Here is a 13,819-nt window from a genome sequence, read left to right on the forward strand (position 1 = left end):
CGGAACAAAATAATAAACCAGCATAATACATGATACATTTAAAGTATGAATGTAAAGTTAACTTTGTGAAATTACCTTTAATTTGAATTTACTGGTGATTAAAGCTGATTTTTGAAAAAGCCACCACTGGCCGCAACAAAGGCTGCCGCTTGGTTGTCAACTGCGCGGGTACATACCAACCCACCATACCTTAGGTACCTCTCAAGTGTCAAGATAACGCAAACACTCTGTCTGTAGCTGGCTAAAAATAGCGACCCGTCAGATGATAGACACGGTTCACACGAGGGCATGTACGGGAATGAAAAAATGGTCATAACTCCGTAACCGTCCAAAATCGGACACATGTTTATATGAACTTTTTTGATCACAAAGACCTAGGAAATCACCTCCTGCAGTTATGCCCTAAAGTCGTGAAACACCCTGCATTTTATATTTGTATTTCTACACCAGTTTCTTAGCTAGTCTGTACAACTGTTTCTGCACTATCTTTACGGTATTTATATTAGCACATACCAAACAAGTACCATCAGCATTTACAAGTATCTACTTTAGGTTATCCAATGAAATTAATCACATAAATATGTACTTGTGTCAACTTTACTAGATGCCTATACACTTATATTTTAATTAACATAACAAGAGAAACATAAAGGTACTCATACTAGTTTCAGCTGGTACAGTAAATAAACATTTCTGCAAATTTTGCATAAGCCAAACTCTCATTTAATAGCCCTTTGACGATACCATGCTTCTTGTTCAGTAACCTGAAAATCTGATACAAAGAAGGTTGTTTTAAAGATAAAATATTTTGCTAGTAGTATAAATCACATCGCCCATAATTTATTCCCATGTTTCTTTGTTAGCTCTCCATTCATAACTAATGTGGGTAAGTGCCTTAATTAATAAAATCGTAAAAACTTAAGCTAAAAAGAAGTAAACAAATTACCCTATGGTCATCTCTGGACAGTACTGCACCACTGCACATATAGAACAAGTAATTACCGGTTCATTAGAGTTCTCAATATATGATACTGGTATTATTTCATTAAAGATTCTGATGAAAAACAAAAGCTGAGTGAATTCAAACCTGTGGAGTTGGTGTCCGGTCTGTGTCACTTAGCTGAATGAGATCTGGGCTGCCTAACTGCCGATTTATATGTTGAGGCTCCCACTTGTCTGTAAGCAGAACCTGGCATTACCATGATGTGATTACAATGAAATCTAAGCTTCATTTATCACTCACATTATGTTACTGATTTTAAGGATACATAAACTTGCTGGTTATGGAGTGCTCTAGTGTTAACAATTCAGAAATGCAGTCCAGCTGACTGAACTTCATATTTTCCAATATTAACCCCATTAGTTCTTCAAGCTGAGAGATTAGATAAGTCGGCATAGCAATGGGCTACAGACTGGACAGCCAAGGTACTGGGACTCAGTTCCCAGCAAGAGCAAGGGATTTTTCTCTACTCCACAACATTCAGACTGGCTCCAGGGCCCTCCCAGCCCACTATACAATGGATACCAAGGGTTCTTTCCCTGGGGCTAAAGGAGCCAGGGCTTTAAGCTGACCATTCATTTCTATCTAGTGCTGAGGTCAAGAATCATAGAGCTATACCTCCAATCCCCCATACATTTTCATAGCATAGGGCTTAATATATTAAGCACAGAGTCAATCTTACCTTTATCTTTTAAGCCTCCAAGTTAGAATGCAGCCACTAAGCCTGCAAAACCAGGGGATTTAAAATTCCCTTTTCCTAGATAAAAAGATTAACAATGCTGATTCAACTATACTTCTTATATATCACTGAATGTGATGGGGAGACAATGAAAAGAGTAGGATGTCTGTTTTAAATGTACTACTTTAGATTCGAAGCACAAAGGAAAACTATAAAATATCAACCCAGAGAACTGATTTCAGAATGAGATTCAAAGTGGGAACATTCTGTATAAAAGGCAGACATATTACTGACATCTGAACTGGAATACTTTAATTTTAACTCTTCAGAAATTTGGGATTTTAAATCCCTTGGTAATATAGGGCTGGTTGCTGGATCTCAACTTGGCAGTAATGGTATCGGTACTGAAAAATTCAACATCCAGCCAACATAAGGCACTACAATAGTGCAACAAATGGCCAATAAAGGTTAAAACACACGTGAAGATGGACATACATAAAAACCACAAGGCAATTTTAAGAACTGTATAGAATGAAGATTAAAAAAATTTACATTAAAATAGGAGACATGATCAGACATGTTATTATTAATGGGAGATTTTAATACAAGAATAATCAATAACAATACCAAATGAAACACTGGTACATTTTGATTGAATTATTTGTAAAAATAATGAGAAATATCATGTAGACTTTTCTTTAGTGACTAATATTAAAGCAATGAATGCATTTTTCCAGCAGAACACACACAAATATACTCCGTGAACTACAGGCTCATGTTCCATGACTGATTACATAACATACAATCAAAAGACATGGGCATAATAATTTCTCAGTGATCTCTAAAACCACTCAACGTATGCACAATCTACCAACCCTGCTTCCACAAGTGATAATGGCTATTCCTTACTGCACAAGTGCAGGGAAGATATCAGCACTCTTATCCCTGCCAAGGGTTTTGGGTCCGTTGTCTTAGAGTAGTAATGGTAACTATGAGCTAAAATAACATTTGTCCAATATGACCAAGTCAACACTAAATAGTGCCACTTTGGTTATATTTAAAAGAATGAACAGACCATTACATAATCTTGATGGGCAAAGTAAAATGCACTAAAATGGAGACTGCTTGAAAGATGATACAATAATCTGGAGATACGACAGATTAAGAATCAACACAATATTTAGGTTCTTAGATCACTCATCCAAAATAGAATTAGCCTGAAAGATCAACGTGTCTGTGTATGTGTGTAACATATATATAAAACATACACACTAATTTTTGTTGCATGTGTTCTTAAACATACGTGGTAGAGTCATTAAGTTTGGGGACTCTGGTTTTATCGCACCATACAGGATGGGGCGCAGAAACTTCCTTTTTGTGAAGACGCATTGTGAAGGGAGGGGAGGTCGCAGAAAAGTAAGGATAGGCTTGGTGAACGCAGCAGTCGCGGAAGTGTCTGTCTAAAACCCCTCAATAGGAAACATGAGGTAGACGAGTGAGCAGTGTGCGTTTGCTGCCGAAGCCTATTTTTCAAACAACCATTCATACGTGGCGGTGCAGTGTGTGTTCTGTACTCACTTTGGAATTAAGTCCAGAGGTCCAGTTCCTGACCAGAAATCAATTGTTTTGTGGGTAGAGAACTTTAGGACAACCGGGAGTGTGGTGAAAAATCATCAGAACGACAACGGACTGTTACGATGCCAGAAAATGTGGAGGCAGTTCGACAGTCGATTTTGAGATCTCCAAGACGCTCCACATGCAAACATGGAGTCGCCCTAGATATAGCCAATCATTCAATGTGCCGAATTCTTCACGAACATCTTCATTTCCATCCCTATAAGATGGTTGTTGTGCAAGAATTGTCACCACGCCATTTCCAGAACCAAATAACGGAGTGCGAAACGTTATTGGAAACTTTACCCCCTGACGCACTTGTTTTCTTTAGTGATGAGGCATATTTTCACCTATCCAGATATTTCAACATGCAGAATATGCACTACTGGAGTGGTAACAATCCCAGAGAGCTCCATGAGAGGCCACTTCACAGTGATAAGGTGACAGCATGGTGTGCGTTGTCGAGAGTTGGAGCTACTGGCCCTTATTTTTTGAAGAAGACAATCATGCAGTTACTGTCAATTCACAGGGGTATGTGGACATGATTAAAAACTTTTTCGAACCAGCTCTTGAAGAAATGCATCTAGGAAATGTCTGGCTCCAACAGGAAGGTGCCACGGCCCACACAGCCTGAGCTTCGATGACAGTTTTGAGGGCAAAGTTCCCCGGATGGCTCATCTCGCTTCGAGGTGACATCTCGTGGGCAGCGCACTCACCTGATCTAACGCCCTGTGCTAGTTTTTATGGGGATACCTCAAGGCAGAAGTTTTTAAACATAGCCCCACAAACCTGCTTCAGCTGAAGAATGTTATTCGGCAGGAAGTAGCCCAAATTCCGGTGCACATGTTGGCACATGCAGAGGGGAACTTCACAAAACAGTTGCATCAGTGCATAGAGAACGGTGGCCACCACCTTCAAGATATTTTATTTAAAACTACATGATTTAAAACTTTAAAGCATGTTCTTTCATTAGCTAAACATAAATTTTGTCTATCAGCAATAATTTTTCTTTTATTCGCCTTCAAAAAAAGGAAGTTTCTGTGCCCCACCCTATATTATAGGGTAATCACATACATTAACACAGATCCACATCGGCCCTCAAAATAGTTGCTGCTGGCCGCTATGCAAGTCTGTCAACGTTGATATAGCTGCCGAAAACATTGCTGAAACATACTGGCAGGAAATTCCTGTACGGCATCTCTTGTGGCAGTGACCTCCTCAGACGACTGAAATCTACTACCAAGTAGCTTTGCTTTCAAGAGGTGAAAGAGAAAGAAATTGCATGGTGTGAGATCAGGTGTGTATGGAGGGTATGGCAAAAATGGTGATCTGTTGCCTTGCCAGTTCCTCTAGGACAAGAACAGAGCGATGTGCAGGGGCGTTGTCGTGTAGCAACAGCCAATTCTTCATATGTAAAATGTTTCGCTTGGGGATTTGCCTAGTTTTTGGCAGAACTTGATGTCTGCCTGTTGTTCAAACTGCCACATTTTCCATTTCTGCCACATGCATTTAACTGCAGTTCACAATAAAGGCAGTAGTTCTGCTTACACTGTTTGCACACAACTGCCTCTTGCCATGATGAGAGATGAACTGACTGGGCATCATATCGTGCCTCAACCCATCTGCTGTAGTGCACTGCAACAACACTTTGCGGCCAGTCCACAAACTTATTGACTACGGTAGTATATTGTTGAAGATCCATTTGTAACCTTAGACATGAACTGTGAACTGAAAACTAGACTGAACATAACCCATCTCTGATATTGGTACAACTAAGTTTAACAGCAGATCAGTTTTGTCACAACAAATGAAAAAAGTTACAAACATTTCAACCACCACATCATACACAATTTGGTGTACACCAAGGTTCAATTCTTGGCCCACTTATTTTCCTCTTGTATATAAATGACATAACTAAGGTTTCAATTAATGGAACAAACATATTCTTATATGCAGACGATACAAGTATAATTGTGACTAATCCGGAATACGCTGACTACAAATCAGCCATGACCAGAATATTTTACAATATTAACACATGGTTCAGAATCAATCTGCTAAAATTAAATATTCATAAAACCCACACTCTGCATTTCACTTTAATGAACAATGAGGATCAGAATATGCATAATAATATTGATCAAAATTTACCGACTAACTTAGAGTGTATTCAATTTTTAGGCCTAAATATTGATAATAGGCTGTGTTGGAAGTATCATATTGATTACCTGGTTACTAAATTGAGTTTGTCTTGCTTTCTCATGAGATCAGTTAAGCCTATGTTATCATTAAGTAGCTTAAGAATGATTTATTTTGCTTATATACATTCTGTGATGACATATGGAATTATCTTCTGGGGCAATTCTTCATACATGACGAAACTTTTTATGATCCAGAAGAAAATTATAAGGATTATGATGGGATTAAAGAAAATAGATTCGTGTAGAGACTCTTTCAAGGAAATGAAAATTCTGCCTTTGTGTTCACAATACACATATTCCTTAATGCAACACACTATAAATAACATACATTCGTTTACAAGAAATACGGAGGTTCATAATATTGGTACCAGACAAAATGTTAACGTATTTCCCCCGAGTACTTCTCTTACTAAAGTTCAAAAGGGTCCATATTATTCCGGTATAAAAATCTACAATCATCTGCCTAAAGAGCTGAAACAATTATCTAATAACCAGAAATCCTTTGAACGTTCCCTAAAAAGATTTTTACATGCTAACTCTTTTTATACATTAAATGAGTATTTTAATTACAAAGGCACATAAATTTGAATGCTTAACGCCACATTTTAATATAGTTGGTAAGGGAGATGTGAGAAGTTGTATTGTGGTTACTTGTGACTTATGTTTGTTTACTTTTTTTGCCTTGTATTGTTGTATGTGCTGGATAATTAATGTGGGTGATCTTCGCGGTGTGACTTGTGTGACTTTGTGTATGTGTTTGATGACTAATTCCACATCCTGGGTTTGTTCCCTGTATGGATGTTTATGGAAAGTGGAGGATGTGTATGTATGTATATGACGAGTCCTGTATCAATGTATTTTGATTTATGGGAAAATTATATTAATTTTAAGTTTTTATAGTAATGCACTTTCTAAATTATGTTTAGTTACAATTGTAATAAGCTTTTGTTTTGTTTTTTTATATTGCCTATGTTAGTTAACTGGTATGTGTTATTTTAGTTGTGTGACTTATGTAATCTACTACATGTATACATCTATAATCAAATGGACTATTTCCACATTCTAGGATTTTTGCCTGTATGGATATATGGAAAATATAAGAAATGAATGAATGAATGAATATCATGCCATAAAAGAGAGAGAATAAAATGTACCATATTTTCCAACATGGACTTTTGTATTATGAATACAAATAAACAAGACTTTTCCCCCACATCCATTCTTATGGTTGTACAAATCTGGCATGCAAACAACGTAAGTAGACTCTCTGTTTTGCAAACTTTATACAGCACTTTCCTCATATAAATGGTCATTTAAAAATTCAATCCACAGGCTCATCTTACCAACTGATGCTGCCCAAGTGAAACGAGGTAAAGGGACATCAAGTGATGAATGGAAAAGCTCTGGACGTAGAGGAAGCCCTGCTTGAAAAGCTGCTATGAGTTTCAGAGCTGAATAAAACTGACGGCGTCCCAAATGGCTGACTCTACTTCCACCACAGAGTTCAGTTACCTGGGGGGAGGAGAGAAAAAAATCAACAAACTGCTATTAATCAGCTATAAAAACACTCACTTTCCTTACTGTGTAACCAGCTAATGAAGATGAACTGATATATTGGGTTTTTGGACTTTATCCATCGTCCTGGTTCTTAAGATAACTAATAAAAACACGACATTTCGGAAACTGGATCTGTTTCCGTCCTCAGGTGAAGGAAAACAACTATTCTGTTGGGTCCGTTAGAGAGAGCTAGCCTCAATCACTTCATGAAGATCAAGTCCCCAGCTTAAAGGCCAAGAATGTGATGTGCTACCTTGTCAGGGCTAATACATCTCAAGGGGTGATGAACATGCAACAGTGATTAGCAGGTGAAAACCACAGAATGCAGTGTCACTTCATCTGTCACAAATCTCATATGAAATCTTGCTTAACTGAACCTGAGGCTATGTTGTGAGAAGACAGTGTCTAACTGCCTAATCTATGGCACAACTCTCAACTACTCATGTAATACTGAAATGGGAAGGCCCAGGTTTAGCAATATATAGGATATATAATATATGTAATGGGGCAGTCTACACAACAATACTTCTGAAAAAACAAAACAGATACTACTGTATCAAAATTTGTTTACTGGCTGTTGATGCTACATGTTTCATCAGGTGTATAATACCAGTATTAGTTCTTGAATTGTGCCTTAATTCAATATGGATCCATGAACTAATACTAGTATTAATATATGCCTGATGATGACCCAACATACGGGTTGAAACATGTGGCGTCAACAGGTGATAAACAAATGTTGATACAGCAGTATCTATTATTTGTTTTGTTTGTTTGTTTGTTTGTTTTTTTTTTTGGAAATACTGTTCTGTCCTCATCCCCCATTACATACACATTACATATCCTATGTATGACACACAACAGGCTGCATACTATGAAGAAGGTAGCAATATATCAACAGTGACCTGAAATGTTACCCTTTACCATTCAGAGATACAGAGATTTAAATCTCCCACTACTACAGTGCTGACAGGCAGATTTTAAATTGGGGACAAATGTATTTGTTCTCAAACAATACAATGATAGTTCTACTAGACCTGTGTATGTGCCGTCATAATAGTGTGATGCATAGACATTAAAGGTTAATTAGTTAATTAATTAGCAATACCACATTCTTAATAATATTGCATTACTTCATATACATACTTCAAATATTTGGTAAACATACAGGATGTGTTAAAAATGTAGGGGTGCTGATAAGTCTTTGGTTTTTCCTATTTCACCTATTTTTATACTAATAACAACTTGTATCCAAAGTTTATTGTTTTGTATATGTCTTACCTAAATTTCATAACCGTAGCCTGATTATTTAATGTTTCTTGCAGATCTGAAGTGAAAATGACGCAAAACAACGGAGATATCACTGCAAAAGAGTGCTGAGGGGTACTGAAACATCTTTTCCTAAAATTGAACTAGGCCAAAAAAGTTTGTGATGATATGTCGGTTACTTTAGGTGATAAGTGGCCTTACTACTCCACAGTACAGTACTGTGTTGCTAGGTTTAGAACAGGACATTTGAGCAGTGAAGACGAACAACGTTCTGGGAGACAAACTCGAGTGACAGTTCAAAAAGATGTGGATGCCATTCATTCCATGATCCTGTACGATCAAAGAATATCCACTAAGAAGATAGCATGAACCCTGGAGATATCCCATGAAAGAGTAGGCTATATATATTATTCACGAAATTTTAGACAGGAAAAAGCTCTCAGTCAAATGGGTCCCCAAATGTCTCAATGCTGACCAGGAGCATGATCGAGTGCTTGCTTCACAAGCCATTTTGGATAAATTTTGGCAAGATCCTGTGGGATTTCTGAACCGTCTCATAACTATGGATGAAACTAGGATCCATATATGATCCACAGACCAAGGAACAATCCAAGGAATTGAGAATGGAGACGCAGTGGTTTCCCGCGTCCAAAGAAGTTCAAGACACAGAGGAGATCAAGCAAGGTGTTGGCATTTGTCTTCTGGGACTAAGATGGAATTTTGCTTGTAGAATACCTATGGGTATTATGCACTATGCACTAGGGTACTATGATGCACTTCTCATCAGACTGAAGCAGCAACTGGTTTCCAAACGTCGAGGCAAGCTTTTGAAAGAAATCTTGTTTCTTCATGAAAATGCTGCTCCTCACAAAGAAGCCATTACATGCCAGAAATTGGCAGATCTTCACTTCGAAGTTCTGAAACATCAACCTACTCACCTGATTTGGCCCCTTCAGACTACTACCTCTTTCCTAACCTCAAGAAAACACCTCAATGGAAGGAAGTTTTCAAGCACTGAGGAGGCGACATCAGCTGCAGATAGGTGGTTTGCAGCACAACCAAAATAATTTTTCTTGGATGGGTTACAGAAGTTAGAACAACAAAGTCATAAGTGTGTGGAACTCAGGGGGGAATATGTAGAGTACATACATTTTTTCAAACTCGTAGATTGCTGTTTTCTTTAGAAAGACTTATCCCCTGTCTCACTGAACAATGTACTGATGATCGGTCCCTAACCTTCCCAACCACCAGACAGTAGAGAGTAAGACAATCAATTCCTTTGCAAGACCAGACATATAATAAACCTCAATGTCACATTCTGTCTATCAAGACGTGATCAATCTCATTGTGTTATGAACTGGAGATGTCAAAGTGTATTTATGAGCACTGTACAAACATGGCATTCCTGTCAATTAAATTTCTGGATGTGGCAAACTTTACTACTCTTAACACCAATATCATTACCTCTTACTATCATACTACAGACATCCTACCACTAACAGAATCTAGCCTTTTGACTGCTGATATGATATCCTTATCTACAATAAAAGGCCTGTCCATGACTAACAGCCTTCCTATTTCCTTAGAAAAATGTGTAATCATCAGCTGGTTCAGTATCACAACTGCTTCACCTGTGCCTTGCTACTTTCTTCACTGAACCTGACCTATAGAATCCTGGCATTCCAAGTGCAAAATATGTCACGTTTACATCATTCCTAAGAATCTGTCCAAGTCTGGGACCCTGTGCAACATTTTATAACATAATGATCTTTCATGGTGAGGAGTTTTAGCCTCCTGCCCAAACCCCAAGCTAGAGAGTTATCCCTCTTGGCTGTCTGCAACTGCTTATTCAATACATTTACAACTGTCCTCCATATCTGGAAGCTGTCTCCTGCATCCACAACCTAAGGGCATGCAACATCATTGTGACAAGAGACCCACTTGTCACGGATCACCTGAAACTGTGATGATGTGGTGAAAAAATATTTCTCCCAACCTTACAGAGTATCATCAGTGCTTCTTTTAGTAAATGCCTTAGAGAATTGAAGAAGGAAGAAGCTGTGACAATTACCATACTGATCTAATAAGAGCCTGAAAAATGCACACCTCATTCTAAGTCAAGAAACAGAATTTGAATAAAAGGCATTCAATATTTTAATAAAAAGTTCTCTAATACATTTATCACTACAAGAAAAGGCTTTATAACTGGCACAAATAGCCTGCAAAAAGCACAGGAAAGTGTTATAACAAAAAGGTAAAACAGTGACCAACTACGGAGGATATGAGGGTCTCACAGCAATGGTTATGAAGAGTTCTGTAGTCTGTTAAAAGTCAACTGGCATATTGTAGGTACATGCTGACTCCATCTTCAAGGTTGAAGAGTAAGCCAAGTAAGATACCAACATGAATCAGGCAGCACTGATAAGATGAGAAGTGTAGTCTTTAATGAGATGAGGAAGAAAATATATGCAACGACAGAAACATACATTTTCATTTCATTTCATATGCTTCTAACAAAAATAATTAATATACATTTTTAATTAATTTAATGTACTACTACACAGTAGATTCTAAAGGGTTCTGACAATGTACAACACCAGATTTGCTGGGCTTCTGAACTTTGTCCACTGTCTGGTATTCTAAATACTAGAAAACACAGCGTTTTGGATACTGGATGTTTCCCTCCTCAGGTGAGGAGGGAGTCACCTACTCTGTAGGGTTTAGTGCACCTCTTGATAGCAGAACCACATAGTGGATACTGTTACTGCATCATGCTTAGTGTCTTAGTCTAAATGTAGAATGTGTGTTTCCAGAACATTTACAGTTCACAGCATGCATGTTCAGTGAAATAATGATTTCACAGTGTCCCTCAAGGGCTATAATGTATAAAAGTGGATCACAGTGAAATAAGTATAGGGACAGAAAGTATACTGCTTACATCAGCAACAATTTCCCATTAAAACTGCAATGGGTTTTGTGCTCATGAAAGTACATTCTTCTTTTACTTCTATAATTACAAATTTACTTATAGATATGAACATTATTTCACTTTTGATCACACATAAATGCTAAAATATCACAATGCCCTCAATCTGTTGACACTGATGATATGGCCTAGGCACTGATCTAAATACTGGAAGAATGTAATACAGGTAACAGCTTTATAAAATAAATAAAATTAGAATTACGGCTCACACAATGAATGACAGTAGCAAAATACATAAATGTCCGTCTATTAAACGTAACATACAGTTAACTACCTGAAGCTCATTAAGTTGATACTGAATTCTGGTTTAATTACTCACCTGACATAAATGGTCACTACCTGTTAAGTACATATGAAATAAGCTAATATGTGCACTGAGTACCTATAACCAACAGCAAACTCCACCTACATTTTTAATGAATCCAGGCAATGGGAGCACAAAATACAAAATAATTTAAATATTAAAAATAATCCAATGGTAGAAAAGCTCCAACACACCAGCTTCACTGTCTAACATCTGGGGAATGAAACTCACAACGATGATCAATTTTAACTGCAAAAAGAAGGTAACACTGAATTTATTCTTTATAGTAGGTAATGGAACGACCTGTAGCATGTATGTGTAAATATGAACACGAAATGAACACACAGGATGCTAGTCAATATCTAAATTTGTAAATAAATAGTTAACATATCTTCCTTCTGCCACTTATATATAATTCTCTTGGTGTTGTCTTTCAGTAGATACCTGTTTTAACACATCAAGCGGGAGATTTGCGGATCGGAATAATTCAGAGGCTTTGTAGACCGGAATCTTCCCACTATTATCTGAGTCACAACATATAAACAAGTCTCCGAAGTATCGCTGTTCAGTTTCAGTAAGTTGAATCTCTTCCATTTTTGCTAACAGATTTAGCTGGGGCCAAATATATTGTATACACTTAAATGGCAACGCAAGTAACTAAAACTACATGACCACTAGCTTCAACATTTTTTCATACTATCTGTTAAATTTGTACATTTCTCCTTCGTTTTTCAATGCCGGGTTCACATCGAATCAATGTGCTGGATACTCATCCAGACAAACATTCCACATCTCCACCGTCGCCATTATTACTATTGACGCGCGAGGTCTCAGAGATCGAAACATCACCGATGATCGCACAACTGAAGTTTCACCCGAAATATACGATAACCTTCATAATTTCATTACAATTAAGAAAAATCTAGCAAGAGTAATAGCACGTTGGACACCGTTCACGTTAAACATGCAGGTACACAGATATGGTAATGAGTGTGGAATCGCTTATACATGAAGAATATATCTATCTTCTTTGCGTTTGGCCTATATTGTAAAGGGTTCCTAAGACATGCGGTATAACCATTTCGAAACTTTAAACAGGGACAATACTAAGCTGTCGGCGGAACATCCTAACCTAGTGCCAAATATGGCCCAATATTTCTGTTCGTATGTTTTTTAATCATCCTTATCAACCATTGCCGTAGCTGCTTATTAGAATCAAGAAATTAAATGTTACAGAATAAGGAGATTTCCTGAGAACTTGCCGAAAATGTTTCAGGCCGTCTGCCGAATGGGACCCACGCTGCTCGCGTCAACATTCAACGCGCACGTTTGGACACATGTCGTCGACAAGTCAGCAGCATATAAACATTTCATAGTTCTCGTCATTAGCATCTCAATAAATGTTTTAACAACGAATAAGGCGAACTGTGTGAGACAGTAAAATATTGTCGCAAGTACCAAGTGACTCCGACCCGAGAAAGACTGCTGACGATGGCCAGCAGCACCTACAAAAGGCAGACCCGTCCTCTCGTCGGAGTGGGCGCCCATAAAAACAAGAACGTAACTGTCAAACAGTAATAAATATCTGGTCATAAGCCCTAGAAGGGGCTCGACACCAAGACTTACTCACTGACTGACAGACCATCAGTCGCAATGTGACTTTGATTTTCCACAAGGTTTCTTTGACTTCCCAGTATTTAAACCCGTGTGAAGATGGGGTCTAATCCCTCCACTGTGACCCTGCAAGTAGTAGTAGGTGACGCAAAGGGGAGTCTCAAATCTGAGCTAGTAAAATATGGTCGCGAGTCCCAAGGGACCCTGGCCCGAGAAAGACTGCGCTGGCAAGGGGCCAGCAGCATGTATAAATGTCAGACCCGTCTCTCGTCAGACAGGACTCCCCACAAAAACAAGACTGTAACTGTCAAACAGTAATAAGTATCTGGTCATGAGCCCCACATGGGGCTCGACACCAAGACCTACTGACTGACTGACTGACTGATCGTCAGTCATAATGTGACTTTGACTTTGACTTCCTAAGGTTTTCCGCACAATTGGAAATTTTCCAAAGCACACACTGGTCCGCGACTTGCACACAGCCTTCAACTTTCCGTATGTATACAATTATGTACAGAACTATTAGGCTTATTTTGGACTCTGTCCATTGACTGATGATTAGAAGACAAAAAAACGGGCCCAACTGAGTAGTTCT

At 38.2% G+C, this 13,819-nt stretch overlaps 1 protein-coding gene across 2 annotated transcripts in view; it reads right to left on the reverse strand.

The window, feature by feature from the left end:
* The window catches only part of LOC111874645 (ralBP1-associated Eps domain-containing protein 1), a 57,781-nt gene extending 45,357 nt beyond the window's left edge, over positions 1 to 12,424 (reverse strand). Inside the window, exons 1-3 of one of the 2 annotated variants that reach the window (XM_023870308.2) lie at positions 12,055 to 12,424; positions 6,838 to 7,006; positions 1,088 to 1,176 (exon numbers count right to left, since the gene is read on the reverse strand). In XM_023870308.2, coding sequence (XP_023726076.1) covers positions 1,088 to 1,176; positions 6,838 to 7,006; positions 12,055 to 12,204 — 408 coding nt within the window. In that variant the 5' untranslated portion in view covers positions 12,205 to 12,424. The remainder of the gene's footprint in view (positions 1 to 1,087; positions 1,177 to 6,837; positions 7,007 to 12,054) is intronic. The other variant, XM_023870309.2, reaches the window with a different exon arrangement.
* Positions 12,425 to 13,819: the final 1,395 nt, after the last annotated feature.

Source organism: Cryptotermes secundus, unplaced genomic scaffold, assembly GCF_002891405.2.
Source record: "Cryptotermes secundus unplaced genomic scaffold, Csec_1.0 scaffold56, whole genome shotgun sequence".
NCBI lineage: Eukaryota > Metazoa > Arthropoda > Insecta > Blattodea > Kalotermitidae > Cryptotermes > Cryptotermes secundus.